The sequence below is a fragment of the Equus asinus genome, chromosome 7, assembly GCF_041296235.1.
Source record: "Equus asinus isolate D_3611 breed Donkey chromosome 7, EquAss-T2T_v2, whole genome shotgun sequence".
Classification (NCBI taxonomy): domain Eukaryota; kingdom Metazoa; phylum Chordata; class Mammalia; order Perissodactyla; family Equidae; genus Equus; species Equus asinus.
The window spans coordinates 26,767,821-26,792,319 of record NC_091796.1 but is presented as its reverse complement, the minus strand read 5'-3'; the positions used below and the strand labels follow the sequence as shown (position 1 = coordinate 26,792,319).

Sequence of the window (24,499 nt, the reverse complement as noted above, 5' to 3'; positions counted from 1 at the left end):
ACTTGTTATTTTGTGTTTTTTTCTTTTTTCTTTTTTTTTTTTTTGGTGAGGAAGATTCACCCTGAGCTAACATCTGTGCCCATCTCCCTCTATTTTGTATGTGGGATGCCTCCACAGCATGGCTGATGAGTGGAGTAGGTCCACGCCCAGGATCCGAACCCAAGAACCCGGGCCACCAAACAAAGCATGTGGAACTTTAACTGCTCGGCCTTAGGGCCGGCCCCCATTTTTTTCTTTTTTTAATTGTAATCATGGCTGTTATTTTTCCAGTCCTTCTCTGCCTACTCTTGTCTCCCTGTCACTTCAGATCTACACATAACTGGTATTATTGGCCACTTTCCTGCATTTCCCCTGTCCCCTCGCTGCCACTCTTTACCCCACTCCAACCCTGCTGGCCACCCCTTCTCTTGGCAACATGGGTTCACCGCAGTGTGATGAGCAACAGCCAGGGATGGAATGTTCTCATCCCTATTTCAGACATGAGAGAAATGAAGCTCAGAGAGGCAAAGCATCGTGCCCAAGTAGCAGAGCCATGATTTAAGGCCTTCGAACGCCATCCAGTGCCCAGGTCATGACAGCAGAGCATCCTTGAATCGGCTTCACCCCCTTCAAATTTCATGCAAAATTGTGTGCAGGTGTCTATTTTTCTGGACAGAGGCCCATCACTCACATCAAACTCCCCCAGGGGACCCCAGCCTCTCACCACACCTCCTGTTTTCATCTTCCTGCCTCTGTGCTTCCCTCAGAACCTCTGGGATGGTTTTCCTCAGGGTGGAGAGGGGAGATGGCCTTGAGCGTGGAGGCACCCTGACAGAAGGAGGCAGAGCACAGCGGAGGCCCAGCCACGAGGCTCCCCCGGCTCTGCCTCAAGCCCTGCACCAGCTCCCTGCAGGCTCAGCCCTCATTGGCCAGCCATGAGGCCGGTTTCCCCTGAGCTCCTGAGCTACACGGGGCTGCGTTCTCCGCACTTCTGAGTTTAGGCAACTGACCTCTGCTCAGCAGATTGAGTTCACGAGCAGGTTTTCAGCAGAGGCCACATTTCCCATCTGCCTTGTTGTGGGAGATCGGGGTGTGCAGTGGGAACAGGGGGGCATTTTGCACTTCTGAAGCCCAGTCACAGGGCTGCTGGGTCCCTGCACGGTGCTGGGTCCCGTGAGGAAAACACACACACACACAGTATAAAATATGGTCTGCTCAGAAGGACTGTTGGCTCTATTGTTAAAAGGAGACATGAACTCATTCATGATTGAGACTGTATAGGAAAAAAAAGACTCCGTTTTGTGGTGTAGACATTTAGAGAACACACAGTACAAAATAAGCCGCTAGGTGGGTGGTTAAATAAATACAAAGCGGGTGAGAGAAGATGAATCGTCTCGGAAGGCTTCGGGAGAGAGACGGCATTTCACTGGGAAGCCCCATGCTCCTGTGTCCCCTGGGACCACTCAGATGGCGAAACTAGTGGGGAAACTGAGGCTCAGAGGACAGAAGTGATGGTGCCGCCTCATGGACTGAAGGTGTCGGATGGGGAATACGTGAAGTCAAAGTTTCTGAAGGCATCTGCACAGTTCACAAATTAACATCAGAACAAAATACTATTTGGCGGTGGTGATAAGTGACTATCCAGGGGAGGAAAGATTCCCCTTGTGCTGCAGGCCATTGTCCCCTCTGAAGCCAGAGGAACTGGCTGCACCCGCTCACCAGCTGCGGACCAGGCTCCCCTACTCACAGGAGCCTGCCACATTTGCTGACAGTGACCTGGGATCTCCCACAGACACCTGGCTCTCTGGCCAAATCCTGTCTCTCCCAGGTTCCTGGGGGGAGTCTGGGTGCAGCATCCTGTGGCCACCTTGTGGCTGGGCCAGGAACTGTGTCCCTCTCAGGAGCCTGCTGCACTAGGGACAGACTCCATGTGCCCCGCCACTGCAGCATCTCTCGGAAGCAGGGCAACACTCGGTTGCCAAGGCTTCCCGCAGCCCATGTTTCCATGGAGGGACAGAACTCAGAGAGGCTGTTGCCTTGGAAACCCTGTTGGCAGCAATGACTCAGCTGGTCTACCACAACCTTCTGCCCCCTGAACCCGCCGTCCTCCAGGGGGTTCTGAGCCCCGGACTGGGCAGCCTAGGGGGATAGCAAGCCGTCCCTGCACACTGCTCGCTGCAGACCGCAGCGGCTGCTGAGGGGAGAATGAAAGGCCGTGGCTGGGCTGGGCTGGGCTGTTGCACGCTGGCGAGTCCAGAGGTGTGTGATAGCCACACGTGACCTGGAGGAGGGGAGTGTGAGCCGCTCCAGTCAGCCAAGAGTCCGCAGTTCCCTCCTCCCCCTCTGCCATGGCACGTACAAAACACAGATGACTGCACGCAGTTGGTGCCTTCACAGGCCAGCCTGTCTCTACCAGGCAGATTTGTTTCCAGAACGTTCTCCACCTCCTTATTTGCAGCCCAGCACATCACGAGGCCGGGTTGGGGAGGAGGGAGCAAGAACTCTCCTCTTTTCCCTCCTTACACCCCTCCCACCTCAGCTCCACCAACCAGAACCCAAGCTGACCTCCAGTGCCCTTTTGGCCCTTTGCACCCCCCCACCCGACTCCGCAGGAATGCTGACATCGCTGGCCACACGCTCCCACTTAGCTCCAGTCTCTGCCCTGCTGCCCTCTGCCTCAGGCATCCTCCCAGAGTGGGCCTGGCCAGCTCACATCTCCCCTCCCTCCCCCTGCCCCAGACTGTTCTGGACACTGCTCCTGTGTTCCTGGAGCGACCTGTTGCCCCTGACCGGGCACTCCCACTGTGCTGTGACACCGAGGGCAGAGGAGGGCCCAGTCTGCACATTGTCTACACTGGGGCCCAGTCCGCACATTGTCTACACTGGGGCCCAGTCCGAGCGGAGCCTGCACGGAAGCGCTTGTGAATGGGGACGTAGATCGTATCCCTGCGCCCTCGTCCACCCAAGTCTTGCTGGGTTTGCAGCCACGTGGTTTCTCCCCTGGGGTTCCGGGGCTCCTCCTGCCATAGGACTTTCATGACACATCTCATGCTGCTGCCTACTGGTGCCCAGGATTGCCGCCCTGTTAGACGAGCTTGGGACTTGTGTCCTAAGAGCCATGAGCCATCGGAGCGCAGAACCACGTGCGATTTATTTTCCACGACTCCAACGGAGATTGACACAGCCAAAAACACAAGAGATGCTTGGCAAATATTGAACCAATAAACGAATTACTCTTAAACTTGAGAGTTGCGTTAACTCTGCAGCTGGAAAATGCTGCCACCAACCCACCTGGCAGCCCTCACCATACCTCGGTCAATGATAATAACAATACCTACTGTGCGCCGGCTGTGGGCCAGGCCCCGCTGCAAGGGCTTGCCTCATATTGTTTAAAACTCACCACAACCTGGGGCGGTAGGAGCTGTTGTTGTCTTCACTTTGACAGATGAGGAAACTAGGAGACCCAGGAAAAATGAGTAAACGGCATGGGGCCTGGCTGGGTCCAGACTCTCTGCTCTTAATCTCTGCACTGCTGCTATTCGCCTAGAACAACGGAAGTAATAGTAACGGCAGCAGAAGCCGTCCTAGTAGTAGTAACGTATTCACCTTATTTATTTTATTATGATTTTGTTTAATTTTACTTATATGTACCATGATAATGTATTTACCACTTATGGTACTATATCATTAAATGGTATATTTAATGTATATATAAAGGTATGTATGCATGTGTATGTGCCGGGCACAGTTCTAAGCACTTGGATACATTAACTAATTTAATCCTCCAGCCACCTTATGATGTTGGGTACTATTAATTATCCCCACTTTACAGATGAGGAAATTGAGGTCCAGAGAGGTTAAGTGACTAGTGCAGGGTCACCGGGTATTAAGGGATGCAGCTGGGGTTCCAACCTGGCCATTGGGTTCCAGAGTCTGCACCTTTAAATATGCAGAAGACGTGGCCCTTTGCCAGTGAAGCAGGGCCAGCATCTGTGGCCGGGGGGTACACCCGCCCACAAAGGACATGAAGAGAAGGCGTCAGTATCTGAGTGGGCTTGCTGGACTGGCCCAAAGTCAGGCCAAGGAGAGAGGAAGCCCCACTGGGGTCCTGTGTGTCCTCAAGAAAGTTGATTGGTCTCTGTTCATTCATTTTCCCTTTGGTGTAATGGGGCAAGATGATGGGCTCTGAGGGGAGCTGTGACAGGCTTTGGGGTGTTCATCAGCAAGGAGCTTAGCATCTCTGACTGGATGGGTCGGGGGACTAGGGTATCTTTCTCATCTCCCTACGGATTGGATGTTGCATTAGTGCCCTGCTCCCCAGGCTGGTCCCAACATTGTCGCCTGCATGGAGTCCTTTGTCCTTGAGGAAGGGCCTGTGTTGCCAGGCCCGAGGAGGAGGGGGCACATCTTAGGGGCCACTTCCTCCCTGTGGGACAGGCTGATTCTGCAGGCCTTCAGGGAGGGCAGGACCAGGAATCTCCTGAGCATCCTTGCTCTTCCTGCTGCTGGACTGGATGCCGGTCAGGATGCATAGACGTGCTGACCTTTGAACACCTTTCTGTCTTTTCTGGTCCAGGTGTGGAAAAGGGAAGCTGGAAGATGGGGATGGGATCAACCTGAATGACATCGAGAAGGTCCTCCCGGCCTGGCAGGTAGGCACACGTGCAGATGCTCCAACACCTGCCTCCCAGGTCACGATCCTGGGCCTGGACAGGGCAAGCACCACTGCTGGACCCTGCTCCCTCAGGGTGTCACCAGAGGTACCGCACCGTTAGGTGGGCAGGGGTGGGAACCTGTCAAGGTCCAGGGCGTCCCACTGTGAAATGTTTGCAGCAGCCCACTGTTGACTATGCCGTGGGCACAGATGGTGGGCCTGACATACCCCAGAGATGAAATGGGCCATGCGGTGGCAACTGAGCGCACTGGAAGTTTTTGTCTCTTGACTGAAGTCTCTGCAGGGGATGCATCCTGCAGTATGTCCCTGGGGGCCTGGGGGGCCAATGTGGTCAGGGCTATTTTCGGGCCTTTGAAAAGTAGAGTTGTCCCCCAGCCTCCAGGTGTCTGCTGTGCTTACTGATTTTGTCATTGATTTGGCTCCTTTCCCTGAATTGGGCCAGGCTCTGAGCCAGGAGGATTTGCTCAGCAGACAGCGAATCTGGGTTTCTAGATGCTTCTGGTGCTGGTCTTTGGACAGAAACAATAGGAATCCTGCTGCTTCCAGGGATGGGGTTGGGCCTGCTGCAGGGGGGTTGGGGAGAGGACGGTGAGAGCAGCAGCCCCGAGCCTGCCCTGCCGGTGACCTGCCACCACCTCACACACCACCTTCCCCTCTCTCTTCCAAGTCACTTGCTATTTCACCCCCATCCATGCTTCTCTTCTGGCTCCCCTTAGGGCTTTCCCACCTGGCTCAGTGTTCGTGCCTTGAGCCTGTTAATGAGACACAACAGAATTGGGGGAGGCAGCAGAGTTCAGGGGTTAAGTGCTTGGTGTCTGGACCCCAGACATGGAGCCCATGGAATCCTGGCCCTGGCACTGACTAGCCAAGGGGTGGGGCTAATTACTTACCTCGCTCTGCCTCAGTTTCCTCCTGTGCAAAATAGGACAATAACAGTATCCACTTCATGGGATTATTAAGAAGATTGAGTTCATGAATTCATGTGAAGCACTGAGAACAATGCTGGGCACATAGCAGGTGCTCCTACCCTATGATGGGGGACCAGGCTCTGGGGCCCCTCTTTGTTAGGAGCTGGGAGAGGGAGCAATTTCCTGTGCCCCATCCCCACCTTGTGTGCTTTTGCTAAGTGGCTTCTCAGGTGGTGCAGAAAGACTGGATGAGAGGTCGGGAGAATCCAGGTCTGGACGTCTGCCACGGATGCTCCCTGTGACCTGTCCTCCATAGATCCCAGTTTACTTATCAGAAAAGACTAAGACACAGTTGGACTAGATCAGAGGTCTGCAAACCCTGAAGCCCTTGGGGTTTCCCAGAGGTGCCCCAGAGGTGCTGCAGGGGGTGAAGAAGCAAGCTTGGGGGGTCCCCCGCTCAAGCTCACTTAGAACTGCTCTGCCATGTCTCTAAATCAGTCTTAGGCAAATAGTTTCATTTGAAGAAATGGTTTCTCTACGAAACAGATTTTGAAAATCATCAGACCAGGGTCCCTCTCAGGTTTCACATTTCTTCCAGGAGCAGTCAATCAGCAAGTATTCTTCGTTCTGCAGGGCCCACGTGTGACATAAACTCTTAGAGGCTGCTGAATTGGAGGTCTTCACCCCCACCTCCATTTTCAGTCTGGAGCCACACAGTGGAAGGGCTTCGATATTCACACACACACATCACACTTTGAACCAGCTTTGTCCTCAGAAGACAACACACAGAGAAGATCCTAAGCCCATGGTGCTGAACCCTGGCTGTACATCAGAAGTGCCTAGGAAGCTTTTAAATCTACAGCTTTCTGGGTCTCACCCTAGATCCGCTGTATTCGTTATCTCTTGCTGTGTAACAAATTGCTCAAAATTTAGCAGCTTAGCAACAGACATTTATTATCACATACACTTTCTCAGGGCCAGGAATCTGGGAGCAGCTCAGTGGGGCATTCTGGTGCAGAATCTCTCCTAAGGTTGCAGTCAAGCTGATGGCCAGGGCTGCAGTCATCTGAAGGCTTGACTGGGGCTGGAGGAGCCACTTCCGTGATGGTTCCTTCACATGGCAGAGAGCAAGAGACCTCAGTTCCACCCTGGCTGGTGGCAGAAGGCTTCAGTTCCTTGCCGCTTGAGCCTCTCCATAAACTGCTTGAGTGTCCTTACAACGTGGCAGCTGGCTTCCTCCAAAGCCAGTGATCTGGGACAGAGATAACGAAGGAGTGAATGAGCATCCAATACGAAAGTCCCCATCTTTTATAACCTAATCTCAGAAATGACATACTCTCACTCTGCCACATGCTGTGTTGCTTGCTCAGACCAACCCTGGGACAGTATAGAAAGGACCACACAGAGGTGTGATTATCAGGAGGCAGGGGTCGTTGGGGGCCATCTTGGAGGCTGGTGACCACACCCACTGAATCATACCCAGGAATCTGTATTTTTTAAAGCATCACAAGAACTTCTGCAATTTTATCAAAATTATGAGCAAGAATTTAAAACCTAAAGTTATAGCTGATCATGCCCGTGGCTTGACCTCTCTCCTTGGGGTGTGTGCCTTTTGTCTGGGTACCCTTAGAACAGGGCCAACAGGCTTCTTGATCCCGAAACATAGAGCTCTGGTGGCAGAATCTGAGGTCCTGTGAGAACACGTTGAGATGTTTTTTTCTGAGTTTTCCCTGCACTCTTCAAAGCCCCTCATAGGTAGGGCTGGCTGCTTCCATTGTCCAGCCTTGGGTCCTGAGGGTCAGGCATTTGAGGTGGGACAAATCTTAATTGGATGGAACTGTGCAAAACAATATAGGCTATTTAGTGCTCCTGGCCTCAACCACAGAATGCCAGTCGCTGTCCAGAGGTGAGAGGGACAATCATGGTGACCACAAAAACACCTCCCATTTCCAGACACACCTAGGAGACACTGTGCACCCAACAAAGACCACCGAATGGGAGGGAAAGCCCACCCGTAGCATGGACCCCCCAGCCCTCCCACGGGAGTCTTAGGCCTGAGCAGAGATACTTGGGCTTCCTAGAGAATTTCTTCAACAGAAGTCCAAGTTTGAGGAGTAGAAAGAAACCTGTTGCCTCCCCTCCCTACCTGGAGGCAAGAAGGAAAGAAGACAGGAGGATGAAGGGGGAGGGTTGGCCTGAAGCTCGTTGCCTCCCTGCCCTCACTTCTTCCACCTGGAAGAAGGGGAGCATTCAAGCTGCTCCCAGCTCTGCCTCCCCAGCATCTCCCCACCCCGCAGAGACCTGGGCCGCCATCCCTGACCCGCTCCTTCCCTATTCAGACTCCTCAGCACACAGGGCCTTTGTGATTTGCCCCAGCCCACATGTTGGGACTCTGTCTCAGCCTCAGAGCACCAAGACTGTGCCCCAGCTGGGCCCCCTCCCGCCAATCGGTCCTGCATCCCTCGGCCTAGAAACCCAACTCCCCCTTTCTCTGCCTGATGGACTCCTTCCCTGCCTCAGGAGGCCACCCTGTGATGCCCTCTCAGATGCACATGGTCTGATGGTGCGTCTGCCGAGCTCCCCAGCCCCCTGCCCTCACCCCGATGTTACGGCTCCCGTCACATTGCACCGGCTTGTTCAGTCGTCGGACGTCCTTCCTCGACTGTGGGCTGCAGGTGGGCGGGGGTCTCACTCCTCTTCATAACCCCAGGACCAGGGGCTCTTGAATGAATTACTGCTGAAGAACATCCCTTCAAGACGCATCGTGTGGCTGTCTGGAGGGTCCAAGAGAGGCAGGATGTTTGTCTGCCTTCTCGTCCAGTCCATCCCTCTGCCTGTGAGTTTCTCCTGCCATTTCCCAGAAGAACTTCGACATGAGCCCAGTGTGCCCTTGTCACTGTGATTTCTGGGACAAGCCTTTTTTTCCCCACAGAACAGGATTTTTCCATTATCTATTGTATTAGGATACTATAGGCCATGGCATGATAGGAGACAAACCCCCAAATCTCAGAGGCTTCCCACACAGCATTTTATTTCTCACTTACTGAAATTCTGCCGAGGGTCCAGCTGCCCTCCAGGGAAGCTCCTTTCCAAAGTGGGGCAAAGGTCCAGTCGGATTCCATTCTGTGGCCCCACCATCTCAACCCCATCCAGGTGGGCCTGGCAGGGGCAGAGAGAGCTGGAGGGTCACACTCTGGGTCTTACATGCCTTGGCCCAGAAGTGTCACTGCACTCGTAGCCCATTGGATAGAACTAATCACGTGACCCCATCCAGCCATGAGGCAGATGGGCGAGCAGCAGCGTCTGTGCTGTATCTTCCTCCTTCCTTCACTTGCTCACTTCACTGATCTTCATGGGCGAGTGCTTTGCACCAGCCTTTGAGAGAGAGAGAATTGCATAAGATGCAGTTCCCCAGGAGAGGCACAGTCTAGAAGAGAAATGAGACGTGTACACAAGATGACAGTAACGCACAGTTGAGGCTATAAATGTCTGAGCAAACACTGGTGCCTTGCCCGGGTCACGGTCCTTGTAGGATGTAGTCTGGGGCCTCTCCCTGCATACTCCACCTGCCTCCCCACTGCTGCTGCAGTCTGGGGCTTGAGTGAACGGCTGAGTAAGGAGCAGAGGGCCCCAGTGGCCCCCAGACTTAATACCCATTCTAGATCTCTGAGGAGCTCTAGCTTCTCTCTCACTGTGACTTATCAGACACACATGGGGCACATGTCACAGCGAGTGGTCTTAGGTGGGAGTGCCTCAGTGAGAGGTCAGATGCTGACACCTGGGTGCCTGTCCAATCGCCCCTCCAGCTGAAGCTGAGGACCCTATGATCCCCCTGATCGTATTTCCACAGTAGACAATGAATCCAGGGGGTGAGGCTCAGCACAGTGCTGTCCCTCAGGGACCCCATCCCTGGGGCCACCCAAGGACCTGGGGCAGCAGGGTGGACAGTAGGTGCCCACATCTGCCAGGCGCAGTTCTTCACCCATAAAAGGCATTTAGTTGGTCAGTAAAGGCTGATGCTGGTGATGTTCTCTGCCTCCCCCTAGTGTGGCTGAGGGAAAAAAGCAGGTGAGCTGGGGTGGGTGACAGCCAGCAGCCAGATTCTAGCGTCCACAAACACTTGGCAGCCTTGGGTGAGCCAAGGCTAGTAGCATTGCTCCCCGAGAGCTCTGACCAGGGGAGGGCAGCTGGAGGCTCTGAGCATGGTGACATTCCAGGGGACATCAGTCATGGTTCCAGGTGGTGAAGCCATAGGGCAGGGCAGAAGCTGACACCCATACAGCTGGGCTTAGAATGGAGTCCTGGGGGTGCCCCCTGCATTTTTGACATCTCTGTTGTGAACTGCATAAGGATATAAGGGGGTTGGCTAGCCTACCGTGTTGGCAGTGATGTGGACATTCCAGCCCCCATCCTTTGTAATCCTGCTCCGAGTGTGGCTGGTGCAGAAGCCGTCAGACAGACGGCTGCACTGTGGTGTGCTCCCACTAGAGGGCAGCAGTGCACCACGCTGGAAGCGCCGCAGGCTGGCGCTTTGCAGTGAGAAGTGCCTTGTTCCCAGGAGCCAAAAATGTCCTCACTGATGCTCAACATTGTCCCCAAAATGACCCAGGCCAACGTTCAGGCCCTTCCTCCCCAGAACAAGGGAGAGGATGAGGCAGTGAAGGAGGCAGCCACAGAGAGGCGTAGGGATGCACCTGTTTGGCCAAAATGTCCCCTACTGTGCAGAGGGCTGACATTCCTCTAGGGAGTCTGTCCCCCCCCCCGACACACACACACACACACCACCCTCAGACCCCTGGGAACATGTGGCACTCCCTTTAAGCCTCTGTCAACTGCACAGACAAGGGATGTGCTTGCTCACGGAGTGAGGGGTGCTGGTGGCATTCCCCACACCAGATGGCTTCACCTGGGCCTGTGGGGGAGGCAGCCGCTGGTGTGGGGGGTTGGGGGGGGGTCACAGAGTACTGCCTTCTGCCCTTGAAAGGACAGGCACTGGCAGGTGCTGAGGGGGAAAGATGGAGTTCGTGTATCCAAGCCAGGTTAAACTTGACAGTTCAATGTGAAGGCACGGGAATCGAATCTGAATAGGTTCTGGCATCTCCTCGCACATCCCTGGCCCAAGACTGACTGCCCTGACACCCCCCACACCCCCCACCCCCAGCCCCGAGACTCCTTCCCCTGAGGCGTGATAATTTGAGGAGCAATTTCTCCCCAGGTTACCAGAGCGCAGGGGGCCACACGGCCTCAGGGCCCTGTTGAAATACTGCCTCCCTGTTTCACACGTGGCCCCGGATGCTTCTGTGTCCTATACACGACCCCAGTTGAAAGACCTCGTTGTTGAATTATCCTGTGTCTTGCCCAAGGCTTTCTAGAAGAACATACTTTGATCACTCTTCTTTGAATTCTCTGTCAGACGAACGTTATGTCTGCTGTCTTTTGTTGGACAATAGGAACTGCATAACCCAACTTATTTCCCTTTCTGCTTTCCTGTTAGGAAATTTCGAAACTCACTCCTGTGTCCGTCTGCGGTGAATTATGGGCTCACTCTGACCTGGTCGGTCCATGGCTCTGACCTTCTGGTGACCGACCCGGTCGAGTGGTTTACGGTGCAGGAGCCCACCGTTGTGGGGTCGGCACAGCCTCCACACTGAACAAGGGGCATCACTGAGTCAGGTGGGATTTCTGGCCTCATGGAAGTGCCCAGGGCCCTCCATATGGAGGGACCCAGAAGACTCATGGAAGGTAAAGTAGGATTTTTGCCCTCATGAGAGTCTGTCCAAGGCACTGTGTTCACATAGGACCCAGAGAGAGGACAGGAGACCCACTAAAGGACGGGACAGTGAGACTTGGGGTTAAGCACCCCATTCCCCTGCTTGGCCCCGAATAAGGACAGAGTGAGAAACCCCCCTCCCTTCCAGGAATCTGAGGGACAAATGAACTTTCAGAGTGAAAGTGATGACCAGCTTTCACCTCTTCCCCTGAGTCGCTTGGAAGAATAAAAATGGCGGCAGACGCAGGACAGCCTTGTTCCTCCAGCAGGTGGCGCCGTTGCCGTTTGGAAACGGGTTGTGGGAAGGGGCCGCCCCACGCTGGATTGAAGCTGCTGTAGCCCAGTTCCCAGCCTCCCAAATGGGAAGGAGCGACTTTATCGCTCCCTAGAGCTATGCCAGCTCTGTTGCCAAGTCTTCTGGAAACTTCCAGGATTTGCTAACTCTCAGGCACAGGGATTATTAAAATGTCCCGAGATGCCGAGGAACAGAGTCACATGAAAACCAAGCCCCACCTCGCACCCCCAGGCCTGTCCTCTTCCCCAAGTGCTGCTTCATGTCACTTCTTGGTCCCATGGGATGTACAGTCTGACCTCATACATTGAATCCACCAGTCTTGATGGAGCACCTTTCGGTGGCCCAGGCGTTTTCTTAGCCACGATGGACAGGGTTAAAATGCAGGGTCTGTCGCCTTTCCAGTGCACCGGGACGTGGAATTCTAACGTCCCCTTAACGAGCATCCAGCAGTGACTGTATCACACCTACAGTAACACTGCAAACATCTCTGAGTGCTCTCCTTGCTCCAGGGAACTGCAATGTGCCTTCTCATCGTCCCTGTGGAGCGCATGCTGTTACGAATATCCTTTTACAGACGAGGTGGTCCCTGGGCAGCTGTCACCTTCTCAGTGAGGCCTCCTGAACGCCCCACCCCACGCTCTCCACCCTCCCCTCACTTTATTCTTCTCCCTAGCCCTCCTCACTTATATGCCTTATTCCTGTGGTCTGTGTTCTCCCCCTGCAATGTAAGTTCCCCATGGGCACATCCGGGTGCTCATTAAATATTGGGCGAATGACTGAACGAGCCCTGTCATGCTCCTGTCCCCAAGGGACCCACCCCCAGCACCCCAGTCTAGAACCTGTGCCTCCTTCACAGGGCTCACATGGATTGAACACTCTGAGCTTTATGTCTGCGACATCAGAATTCACATAACTATCCTTATTATTATTATTATTGTCATTTGTCATTTTACAGACAAGAGAACTGAGATCAAATCCTTTGCTCCAAATCACACGGCTCACAAACAGGGGGGTGAGGATTGGAATTCAGGCAGCCTGACTCCTCCGGGACCCCTTTGTGAGGGGTGACGATGGGGAGGAAGACCATTTTCTAACTCTCGGTGACTGTAGTCACGTACAACGAGTGAGGGGTGAATGTCATTTCCTTTAATAAGCAAGAACAAGAAAATAGATATCTTTTTTTTTTTTTCCTCTACTGCTGGAGGCACTAAAAATGGAAAGAGAGAAAAGAGAGAGAGAGAGGGCTGCCCCTACTGACACCTCTGAAAGAGGAAAAGATACGATTTTTACTTCTTTTTAATCGGAAAGGTTTCCAGTGGCCTTCCCCAGTCCCTGCTGGTGCGGGATCCTGTGTCAGCCTTCAAGGAGGAGAGCGTACCTAGGACAGCCCCTCGGCCTCTCGGGCCGCCTCCCCCGCCTCCCCCAGTGCTTCCTCCCTCAGGACAAAAATAGGCGCCCATACAATGAAGGAGATCAGGAGTCCTTCAATCCGTGGTTTCCTGTCTGAGGCCGCCAGGTAGCAAGGCCCGTAGGGAGTGGGTAACGTGCTCTGTGAGGCAAGCCCATTTTTATTTTTGTTGCTTATGAGTCTTTTTTTCAAGAAATTATTATTTTGGGGGTGAAGACTTTTACTGGTGACAAACATTAAGGAGCAGGTGACTGGTGGAGTCTGGCCCGGGTCCTCCCACAGCCTCCAGGGCCGAGCACATTGCAGGGAGCCAGAACTGCAGGCACCTGGTGGTTTGTGGCTCTGGGGGGCCCAGGAAGCATCTGCCTCCTTATGTGCCAGCGTCCATTATCCAGAACATGACTAGGGTCTTAGATGGGGATTGGCAGACTGTGGTCCACAGACCAAATCCGGCCCCCCAGCCTGTTTCTGCAAATAAAGTTTTATTGGTACCCAGCCCTGTCTACTCGTTTGCCCACGGTCCGTGGCTGCATTTGTGCTACAAGGCAGAGCTGAATAGTTGTGACGTGGACCCTCCCGCCTGCAAAGCCTAAAATATTTATTATCTGGCCCTTTGCAGAAACGTTTTCCAAACACTGATCTAGAATATAAACAGAAAAAAAGCCCTGAGAGTTAAAACAGGTGGCGAAAATCCTGAGGTTCGTTCTCCCTGGCCATCGGAGAGCGCTTCGGTTCCACACCCAGAACATCGTGCAGTTTGTCCAAATTCATTCTCTTTCAGCTTCCGTTTCTTTGACTGGTCCACCTGTTTGACTTACTCTGCAAGGCTGTGCTGAGGGTCATCATAGAGTGACAGTTGTTTGTAAACTGAAAAACACTCTGCAGACATGAAGTGGCCTTACTAAGTGGCCCAGTTACTAGTCGAGGCGAGCACAGAACCAGTGACTTGACAGACGAGAGACGTGCGTGGGAGCTGTGGCGGGGAAGTGGGGGCTGGAGAGTCTGTTGAGTTTCCCAGCTCCTCCTGAGGCTGAGATCTGAAAGAGTAACCATCCACCTGCCTGGACCTTAGACAGAGATGTGCTGCCTCCCCAGCTGTGTCTGGAGCCTTCTTCGTCCACCCCATTCCTCCTACCTGAGTGTCCTTACCTCTCCCTCGCCCAGATTTTCCCCCTCTTTCGTGGCCCTCTTCCTAGTTTATCTCCTCCGGGAAACTGTCCTAGACGAATCAGACCACCCATCCTCAGAGACTTCATGGATGTTTGGAGGACCTGATTCTAGGCCAATCTTGAGATTCTCTGGCTGTTTCCTGCCTCTCCATGTGTTTGTGCTTCCTAAAGGAGGCTGACCTCGAACCCCACCTTGAGCAAGGATCTACAGAGAGAAAAGAGAAGGTGGGCATGGAGGGTTTCGGAAGTCAGTGAGCAGTGGTTCAGAAGAAATGGAGGCCATGGAGAATGAGGGGTCCAGGAGTCTAGAAGGGACATCTCCATATGCAGAGAGCGGTTGGTCCAGGTCCTTGAGGCCTTGGGACTTGACCAAATAGGGACTCAACGGAATGTCCTTGAGCAGAGAAATGCCTCATGGAAGGACTAGGGCCTGACCAATCCTTATGCCTTCCTCCAGGGACACTCTAGGGAATTCCTAGCATTGTACACATCTTCCCACAATGGCCAGGGAAGGAAGTTTCACTTTGTTAGGGACAAGTCAGGGTCCCTTAAAAACAAGACTTGCCCCCGGTAGAGAGGTCATCTGATCCATGCCCTACTTTGGGCCAGATCCTACCCAGAATCCTTTGCTTCATGCCAGAGGGCTTGATCAATGGGTGGGAGGGAACACTTGGGGGTGGGAGGAGAAGCAGGCCCAAGCGAGACCAGACTGAGGACTGCCTCTGCCATGGCCCCGGCTGGGCCAAGGGCATCTCCCAGAGAACAAGAGCTGCCTGCCCAGCTCTGCTTGGGAATGGCTTGGGCTTGGGGATGGGAGGCCAGCAGAGGCACCCAGTGCTGTGAGCAGGCCCTAAGCTGGCCGACGGGGCCTCCGTAGGGATGCACAGAGGCAGGTCCACCCTCCTGCACACACTCACCCCCCAGTGATGCAACAGTCCTGCCAGGAGAGGCCCCGAAGCACAAGATGAGTGGGGTCACCTCACCTGCAGCCCCACCGTCCATTCCTAGAGCACTTTCCAGGGCTGGTTTAACACCCCGGTCATCTTGGTGATGTCCCGGCTGACTTGGGCCGGCCCTAGTTATACAAGGCTACATCATGGTCCAGCACCTTTCCTCCTTTGTCCTTGGCCGGTAGAAGGAGCAGCTTAGGCTGGGGGAAGAGGAAGGTGTTGCTGAGGGTGTGAAGCATCCATTATTCCTTTATTAGCCAGTGTGCCATTTCTGGTCGCGTTCTCCTTCCTGGCGGCGGTGAGCTTGGGGGCGGAGGAGCCCGGTTATTTTCGTTCCCCCAGCTTCTGAGTGCAGAGGGGGCGGGGGTGGACAGGGCTACGTGCTCTCCAGCAGGCGTTTGTGAATGGGCCCCTGCTCCCAGGCCTCCCCGACGGCAGGCAGCCCCCCCAGACGGGCTGCCTCTCTCTGGCTGGACATGGCTGTTTCTAGCATTGCAGCGGCCAGGCGGGAGGAAGCTTTCTTCTGGCCCAAGAACAATACCAGGGTCAGCCCGGGGACCTCCCTCCTACACCCTCTTCCTTCCATTGTGAGCCACCACACAATCCCAGGCTGCTTGGCTCTGCACAGCCAGGGGGAGGGGGGCAGACCCAGGAGAGATTAGCAATGTGCGCGACACCTCTAGTCGTCTGCCTCCACTTCCCAGGCTGGGCCAGGGTTCTGGAAGCAGCAGATGGACAGACAGACAAAGCATATGTGAGCGGCTCTTGGGTCCCTGTGCTTTGCATGGGGCTGCCAGCAGGGTGAGGCCACTGGCTGGATGGCACCACTCCCTCCCTCTGCCCACATTGAATCATAGCATGTCAGTGCTGGAAAAGGCCTACCCAGACCTTCTGCCCATCACCCCATTACACAGACAAGGAAGCTGAGACCCCAAAGGTAAAGGTTTTACCAAACTTCCTATTGCCCTGCTTAAAAATTCTTCACTGATTCCTGAGGCCTGTGGGAAAACCCCAGAACTGCCCTGAGTGTCTGCTGGCCTTCCAGGCTTCTCTCTTGTGACTTCCCAACTTGTGCTCTGGCCTTGTCACTAGTTGATAGGCCCTTGATCCAGCAGCAGTGGTCCCCTGCCTTAAATATCCTTCTCGCTTCATTTGCCTGCCTGCTGGTTCTTCAAAGAGTGTTTGAAGGGCACCTCCTCTGTGCAGCCCTCCCTGATACCCACATCCTTGTGGATTCACCTCGGCTTCTCCAGCACTTACTATATACGCATAGAAAGACTGCCCCTCTGTGTCACTAGTGCGCATGTGTGTCTCTCCCACACATGCACACCTTGCCCACAATATGCACTTCAAATCCTGGGAGCTGAAAACATCTCATTCACCTTTGCAGCCCTTAGGACAGTGGTGCTCAAAGTGTGGTCCCCAGACCAGCAGCCTCATATCACCTGGGAACTTGCTAGCAATGCAAATTCTTGGGCCCCTTCACTCCTCCTGAACCAGAAATCCAGCAGTCTCTGTTTTAATGGTGATTCTGATGCATGCTGAAGTTTGAGAACCGATGCCTCAGGACCTAGATGCAGGCAGTTGGCTCTTAGTAATTTCTTCTTTTTTTCTTATTGAGAGATATTTGACATGCAACACTGTGTAAGTTTAATGTATACAACATATTGATTCGATACATTTGTACTGCAATATGATTGCCATTAGCTAACACCTCTATTGTGTCACATAATTATCATTTCTTTTAGTGTTGGAAACAATTAAGATTTATCTCTTAGCAAGTTTAAGGTTTATAATGCAGTTTTATTGTCTATCTTAATAATTTACTGAGTAATTGACATCATCTCTCCCCTTTTATTTCCTGCCAAAATTTTTTGTTGTTTATTTACTCTTTACCATTATTTTGCTCAAATGAAGGACAAAGAATCTTGCCCTATTTGACAACTGAGGATATGGATTTGCAAGGGTTTGAATGATTCAGGAACGACACAGTCCTCCAGCCTATAGCACCTGCTCCCATCACTGGCCACGCCCCAGAGGGATAACCTGTTGGCCCCAACTGCCCTGGGTGAGCCCCTGTGAATTAGGATTCCTAGGGGTTCATTATCTTCCCGCCTGTAAAAGGTCGAAACCTCAGGACGGCTCCCAGTGACACTGCATGTTTGCAGGTGGTCAAAGCCACCCCTGGGTTGGAGATGGCGGGGGGGCGGTGGGGGGGGGGGGGGCAGCCTTCATTCAGAGATGGATGGAAAGCCCTGGCCTGATCATTCTGGCTCTCCTCTTCTCTCATTCCACTTCTGGGGGAAGACGGACCACTCTCAGTGTGTAGGGCGGTGGCTGATGGTGAAAGGAGTTTGTCCCTGAGTTCAGAGCCTCTGTCGGCACAGGCAGTGACCCTGACGCATACTCGGTGGCAGGAGGAAGCCGACCTGGGGATAAAACAACAAACACTAACTTCTGCCTACAAAGGGAATAATCAAAAGTCGGTATTAAATAGACCATAAATAATAACAATAGTGTAGTTACAGGCCTAGCTAAACAGACTGGAAAGGCTAAATATTGAGGTCATGTCCAGAAAACAATTCTGGCCTTTCCCTCTGAGGGTCAGTGCAGTGACTTTTCGAGCAGAGGGCTGGGGAGGATGGGGCACTGGCCCAGAGGGGTGGTCTTGTCCTGCCTCTGAGCCTCACCTGCCCGCTGTCAGACAGGAATGGAGGCACTGCCATCCCTCTGGGTTCAACCCTGAACCCTGCTTACCCACTCTTGGGGTGCTCCTAGAGGAAAGACCTAGTCGATTATGAAAGCATTGTATATATTCTTATGTTCTCAAAAGACCCTTACTTTTCTCTTGGCACACAACCCCTGGAGGGTTCAGGAAGCAGTTCTGCCTCCCCACTCACGTGGTGGGCCCCACACAGCTCTGTTCCCTTCCTCTTCCTCCACATCCCCAGCTTCTCTCCTTCCCCAGAGTTTATAAACCTAGAGGAGTTTTTTTCATTCCTGATGGAGAACTTAATTTAGCGTTTTGCTGCTTGTGTTTTGGAGTATGTTTCTCTTGGGCCCCAGAGGTCTGCCGGCCTGGCAGGGATCCAGGGAGTAAATGGCAGTCTCGTGCTCCGCCAGGACGAGCACAGCGATGCTGTGGGCTGCTGGCACCGAGGATTCTGGGCCCTGGCTCCCAAGTGCTTGCTGGGACCCAGTCGTCCCACAAGGCCCAGGGCTGTCAGCCCACACGTTTTACGTGGAGTGCCCGCTCTGGCGTGGACTTGGGTCCCACCCCGTGGGCGTTGCTGCCGTGCAGGCGGGGTGTAAGCAAGAGCCTCCGAGGTCCCGGCCGGGCTCACCCTCTGCCTTCATGGCTCCTGTCCTCATCTCCAGGATGAGGTGAGGTCTCAATAGCCATTTCCGCTTCATACATTCTGTGGCTCTAATTAAGTAACAATTAACTCAAACTCATTGGTATAACATGATGCCATTGGTGCAGGTGGGAATCAGAAGAGATAGGCTGGAGAGATTGATGCCTTCATGGGAAGGTGGGCCTAAAGATGGGGATCCATCTACCCAGTGTTTCCAAAAGAAGTACATGCCTATAGTTTGCACAAATTAAGCAATTAAATAATACTAAAAAAATACTAAAAATTAAATACTAAATAATTAAATAGTACTAAAAATACTGAAAGTTAAATAATAGTAAAAAGGCTATAATGGAAAATAGCAATTCCCTGCCCCATTCTTCCTTAGTCTACTAGTTCCATTCCTCAAAGCAACTACTTTCACTTTTTTTCTCTTTTTTTTCTGGTGTTCCAGCTATTTCTAATATATACATATAAAATAACTAATATTTCTAATATATAGTAAACTGTTCTTATACTGCTTTTTAAAAACGTGTTGATCTGAGATATTATCTGCTGATTTCCATTACAGTGAATGAGAATTTTGCTCTCGTATACCCATATCTTCTCAATATAGTCATATCAAATTTCAGTTAAATTTTTAGTCAGATGGTTACTTCCTTACTGAATCCTACTTTACTTTTCTTTTTATTTTGAGAAACATTCAGATTTACAGAAACGTTGCAAAAATAATACAGAGAATTCCTATATATGCTTCACCTGATGCCCTGTGTTCACATTTCACCGTGCTCGTTTTATCATTCTCTCTATATACTTTTCTTATTTTTTTTCTGGATGGTTTGAAGAGTAAGTTGTGGACATGGTGCCACTTTACCCCTAAATACTTCAGTGTGTTTTCCTAAAAACAAGGACATTCTCCTACAGAACCACAGTTTCATTATCAAAATCAGGAAATTAACATCGATAGAAAACTCTTATATAATCTATAGACCTTATTTGCATATTTCCAGTTGGCCTACTAAATCCTTTAGAGCTAAAGAAAAAGTTATTTTGTTTTGTTTTGTTTTCTGGATTAAAACTCAACACAAGACAACACTTTGCTTTTAATTGTCATGTCTCTTTAGTCTCCTCGATCTTTCTGTCTTTCATGACCTTGACCTTTTTTTAAGAGTACAGGCTGGTTATTTTGTAGACTGCCCATCAGTTTGGGTTTGTCCGATGTTTCCTCATGATTAAATTGATGCACTTTTGAAAGGAATGCCACAGAAGAGGTGCTGTGTCCTCGGTGCATGATATCAGGAGGCCCAAGACGTTGACTTAGTGACATGACGTTGACCACCTGTTCAGGTGGTAGCTTCCAGGCCTCACCACTATAAAGTTACTCTGTTTCCCTTTGTAATTAATAAGTATCTCACAGGGAGAGATTTGAGACTATGTAGATACACTGTTTCTGATAATACTCTTTTACCCACTAGTTTTAACATTCATTGATGATTCTTGCCTGAAATATCACCATACTGATTAGCAAATGGTGACTTTTCTAATTCCATCTACATATTTTAGTTGACTTTCTACTGTAAGGAAGATCTTTCCTTTCTCCCTTACTTACTTATTTATATGTCTTGCCTTATAGATTTTTATGTTATTCTAAGGGTTATAATCCAATACTATTATTATTTATTTTGATACTCAAATTGTCCCAGATTTGGCAAGCGGGAGACTTCGGACTCACTTCTGTGTATTTCTGAAATGTCCTAATTATTCTTTGAGTACTTCCTTACTTGCTGGCACCAGAAGTTGTTCCAGGGTTATTGGCTACTTTCTCTGCCAGCCCTGGAATCTACCATTATCTGCAGAACCCTGGTACTTTTTAGTGGATGGTTTTTAGAAACCCAGATCCAGGTGCTAGGTGTGCTTATTGTTACTGAATCTTTGGTCTTTCAACCCACTGTTCTCACTCCTTTCTTGAGTGCCTGTGTCCCCAGGTCAGAGCTTCTTTTATTCGGCTTCTCCAGAAGATAAAATCTTTTGCCTGGGGGTAGGGGCTGAAGGACAGTTGCATGGCTTTGTAGGGTCGGGAAGGATACTTGGGGAGTCCCAAAGGCAGACTTTCATCCAGTTCTGTGGTTTCCTCCCAGTGTCTGAATCCTGCCTTTTGTGGTACCTGGTACCCACCGAGCTCTGAGCTCCCTGGAGATTTGCAGGCTCAGTCAGCACATCAGTATCCCTCTCTGCTAGGAAGTCTAATTTGGTTGGATTCAAGTAATCAGGGAAAGAGGGAGAGTGTGTAGGAAAGGCCAAGCTTAACGAGCTTGTTGGGGCCAGCAGTGGGAGCAGATGTTTGCATCTGGGAGTAGGGGGATGAAGCGACCTGTCCTCTGAGTCCAGGCAGGAACGCTGGCATGTGGCTGAGGCCCTGGACATATTGTCACCGGAGTTAGAATACAAAGGGGGCAGCAGGATGTACCCGAATGCCAATGAATAGATTCTTTTCTTTCCTGTTGTTCAAAGAAGTCCGAGAGGGAACACACACACGCACACATACACGTGCACAGCTGTCTGAGGGGCCTGGGAAAATCTGCATGAATTCAGACCTTACAGAAAGACTTGCTCCCATGGGAGAGCCAAGAGCCACCAGGACAAATTTGCTCCAGGACCCAAGGATAAGGCTCTATTGCCAAGCCATATAGGGTTCCAGCCACACCCTGCCTCACTTTGCACTTGACCCCTTGTTCTGAGAAAGACTTTTCCCCAGCAAGCCTCCAGGGTCTGGGGAGCCTGGCTCTTGTCCAGCACCACACCTGGGCCAGAGCTGGGCACACGGTTGGAGCTCTGTAAGTCACAGAACCATAGACAGTTGCCAAAATGCCAGAGTGAATGCCTGAGCCAACTCTGTGCACAGGGCAGAGGCAAGGCAGCCTCTCACCGTTGCCCCTGCAAAGCTGCAGGTCGCCAGGTCGTTGCTGGCCTCTCCTTCTGTAGCTGCTGAGCCTGTTCCCTCAGGCATTGCTAATAAACATGACCCCACCTGCCCTCAGTGGTAGACTGGCTCCAGAAGGCCCCGTATAGAGTGCAAGCTGTCCCTGCCTTTTGCCAATTCGCATTTCAACAATCCTCACATTCTGCAGTTCCTGAAAACCATTTGTGTGGAACTTCTGGTAGCTTTAATCTCCTTACTTGGGAGTTCTGCTCATTTCTGGAAATGTTGAAATAACCAAGTATGCCCTTAAGGGCAGGCAGGGCAGGGTCTCCGGTGTAACACATCACGCCCCTTGATAAAGGATGGCACCCCACATGGACGTGAGGGCGGGTTAGTCTTGTGCAGCCCTGTCAGTGGCTCCTCGTCTCCAAAACACAAAGCCCTGAAAGGCAAGGACTCTGGGTACATCCTCTTCCCTAGAAATGCTCCATTTCCCACTGATCACTGGCAGGGGTGTGTCCTATGGACAAGTGGTCTCCTCAGGCTGCGATGGGCAGCATAAAGCTGGGGCGTTCTTGGGATGGAGCTGGTAATGGGGAGAGGGTCAGATAACGGGCAGGCCTAGGAGTAGGGGACCCCTAGAATGGGTACCTAGACCAGCCTGAGAAGACACGGCCGCTTGGCTGCATCAGCCTGGCGCCCAAGTGAGGAGCAGCCCGCGTTGGGAGGCGGAGCGAGAGCTGAAATCTCCCCCTGGGCATCCCTCCTGGAGACCCCCTAGTCAGCATTCTGAACCGGTGGGAAAGTGCTCTGCACACATCAAGCTCCACCAAGAAAGCCAGGCCCCGCAGGCAAGGGCTGCCCCGAGGGCATGCAGTGGATCCAGCCACAGATTTGGGGCCCAGGAGCCCCAGGTCACTGCTCTTCCCACACATCCTTCAGTTTCATTTATGATGATTTCTAATGATTGGTCCTCGTATGAGTCTCACAGGACATCTGTTTAATAATTTATTGTAGAGTTTCATGAGATCAGCATCCGTGGGTATCTTTGAAAAGACTTGCTCACTGAAGTGTCCACACATAAAACATTCTGTGGAAGGAAATTACAAAAAAGAAGAAAGGAAAGAAAATTGTGATCAGAGCTGCCTCTCATCTCCACCTCCCACCCCTGCACAAACCAGAACAGCAAGGCTGCCTGAGCGGTCACGGCAGCCCTGACCCCCAGCCGGCTCCTCAGCCCCAAAGGGTCCGGGGCACAGAGGGAGAGAGGAGACCACGTCCTCTTGTTGGTCTCTGTTCTCAATGCTATGTATCAGGCAGGCCTGTGAGCCCTTTTTAACCCCTAAAGAAGGCTTTTTGGAAAGTGTTCTAGGACGTGGACCAGCCCTGCCCATAGCCGGTATGGCCACTTGGTGCAAATTAGGAAGAGATGCTCCTTCCTCTACACGCTCAACAGCCTAAAATTGTCGAAAATGATTCAAATCTATGATGACTGAGAAGGGAGGACCATCTCCCGGAGGTGCGCAAAGTGTGTAGGCAGCAGGCTGTTCCTCTTTTTCTTTTTTTTTTTTTTAAGGATTGGCACCTGGGCTAACAACTGTTGCCAATCTTTTTTTTTTTTTCTGCTTTATCTCCCCAAACCCCTCCTGTACACAGTTGTATATCTTAGTTGCATGTCCTTCTAGTTGTGGGATGTGGGACACAGCCTCAACGTGGCCTGATGAGCGGTGCCATGTCCGCGCCCAGGATCCGAACCCTGGGCCGCCGCCGCAGAGCGCGCGAACTTAACCACTCGGCCATGGAGCCGGCCCCGGCTGTTCCTCATTTTAAGCAAATTTCATGAACAGGAGCTTGAGTTGAATACCTAGGTCACTAGTTCATTTTATAGAAGGAAGGACTTTGAGTTGAGAACATTTCCAGCTAAAGGGAACCACCCTAGGAAAATAATACCTAACAGCCCAGGAGGCGAGGGAACCCATTCTACTTCTTCAGGAGGAAGGAGTCACAGGCTAAATGCTAAAGAGTGTTATAGAAGAGTGTTTGAATGCTAAAGAGTGTTATAGAATGTTAGTCCTGAAAGGGACCCTAAGGGCGTCTAGTCCAGCTCCTTTCATTTTGCAGTTGGGAACATTGAAGCCCAGACAGACCTCCCTGCTCTGAGCACAGGGCTCTGCCCCTCCCCAGTCCAGAGGCGATGAGCTGAATTCTAGAGCTGTTGTGAGTCAGACTTCCTCATACCTGGGAGACAGGCTCCTGCAGTCCAGGAGGGGCTGAGTGCAGAGGTGGTTTGCAGGGAAGAAAAGCTGCCAGTAGGTTCCCCACATGCTTCAGAGCCCTGAGTGAGACCCTAGCGGATCGTTCACCTGCTCTGGCCAGAGGTCATCCACTTAGCACGTAGATTCTTGTTATGGAAATGTGGGTGATATTTGATAATGCATTCCAGTAGTATGTGACTCATTTTAAGGAATTCATTGCAATGACTCTCAGCAAAGTTGGCCATAAGAAGCAGATATGCTCACAGCAGAATCTTTATAATTCTGGTGCGTACACCCCACCCGGCCCAGCCAAGGTATAGTGGCTGATCAGGGGTTGCTCACATAAGGGGCACTTGCCCCTCCTCCACCTGTCCCAACGTGTGTACACACACACACGAAGTATTTTCTCAACATGCTAAAAATATTGGGAACAATTCATTCTAGTTCTTGACCTATAACCTCTAGGGCAGCTCAGTGGCCTCTGGATCATTCTTTTGCTTCAAAGTGTACCCTCCAGGTCAAAGCAGAAACATTTGCTTGGCAAGAAAAGAGAAGATGTTCCTTTATGTGGCCTTTCCTGGCGGCAAGAAAAGGGACATTGTTCCAGCAGGCTGGTGTTGGTGTGGTCAAGGAAACGCATCACGCCCCCTCAGCAAGGTCCTTTCAGGACACCCCAAAGGGCAACAGCACAGTGGCTGGTCACGTGGGTCAGGCTCGCCGTTCAGGTTGGGCAGGCGGCACAGGATGTCCATGCACTGGAGGAGGAAACCTGATTGGTGGAAGACAGAGGGTCAGATAAACCAGTCCTGCAGACGGG

The 24,499-nt window shown here is 51.9% G+C and overlaps 1 protein-coding gene and 1 long non-coding RNA gene across 7 annotated transcripts in view; one reads left to right on the top strand and one right to left on the bottom strand.

Annotated features, from left to right (window-relative positions):
• CTIF (cap binding complex dependent translation initiation factor) overlaps nucleotides 1-24,499 on the top strand; it is a 291,174-nt gene that overhangs the window by 103,595 nt on the left and 163,080 nt on the right. For all 6 annotated transcript variants that reach the window (XM_044774705.2, XM_044774703.2, XM_044774696.2 and 3 more), the window contains one exon: nucleotides 4,556-4,631. In XM_044774705.2, coding sequence (XP_044630640.1) covers nucleotides 4,556-4,631 — 76 coding nt within the window. The remainder of the gene's footprint in view (nucleotides 1-4,555; nucleotides 4,632-24,499) is intronic.
• LOC106831213 (uncharacterized) lies at nucleotides 5,012-9,263 on the bottom strand. Its single transcript, XR_001398109.3, has 3 exons — nucleotides 8,607-9,263; nucleotides 8,162-8,336; nucleotides 5,012-6,814 (listed from the first exon to the last, which is right to left on the bottom strand). It is a non-coding gene; the product is annotated as an uncharacterized lncRNA (long non-coding RNA).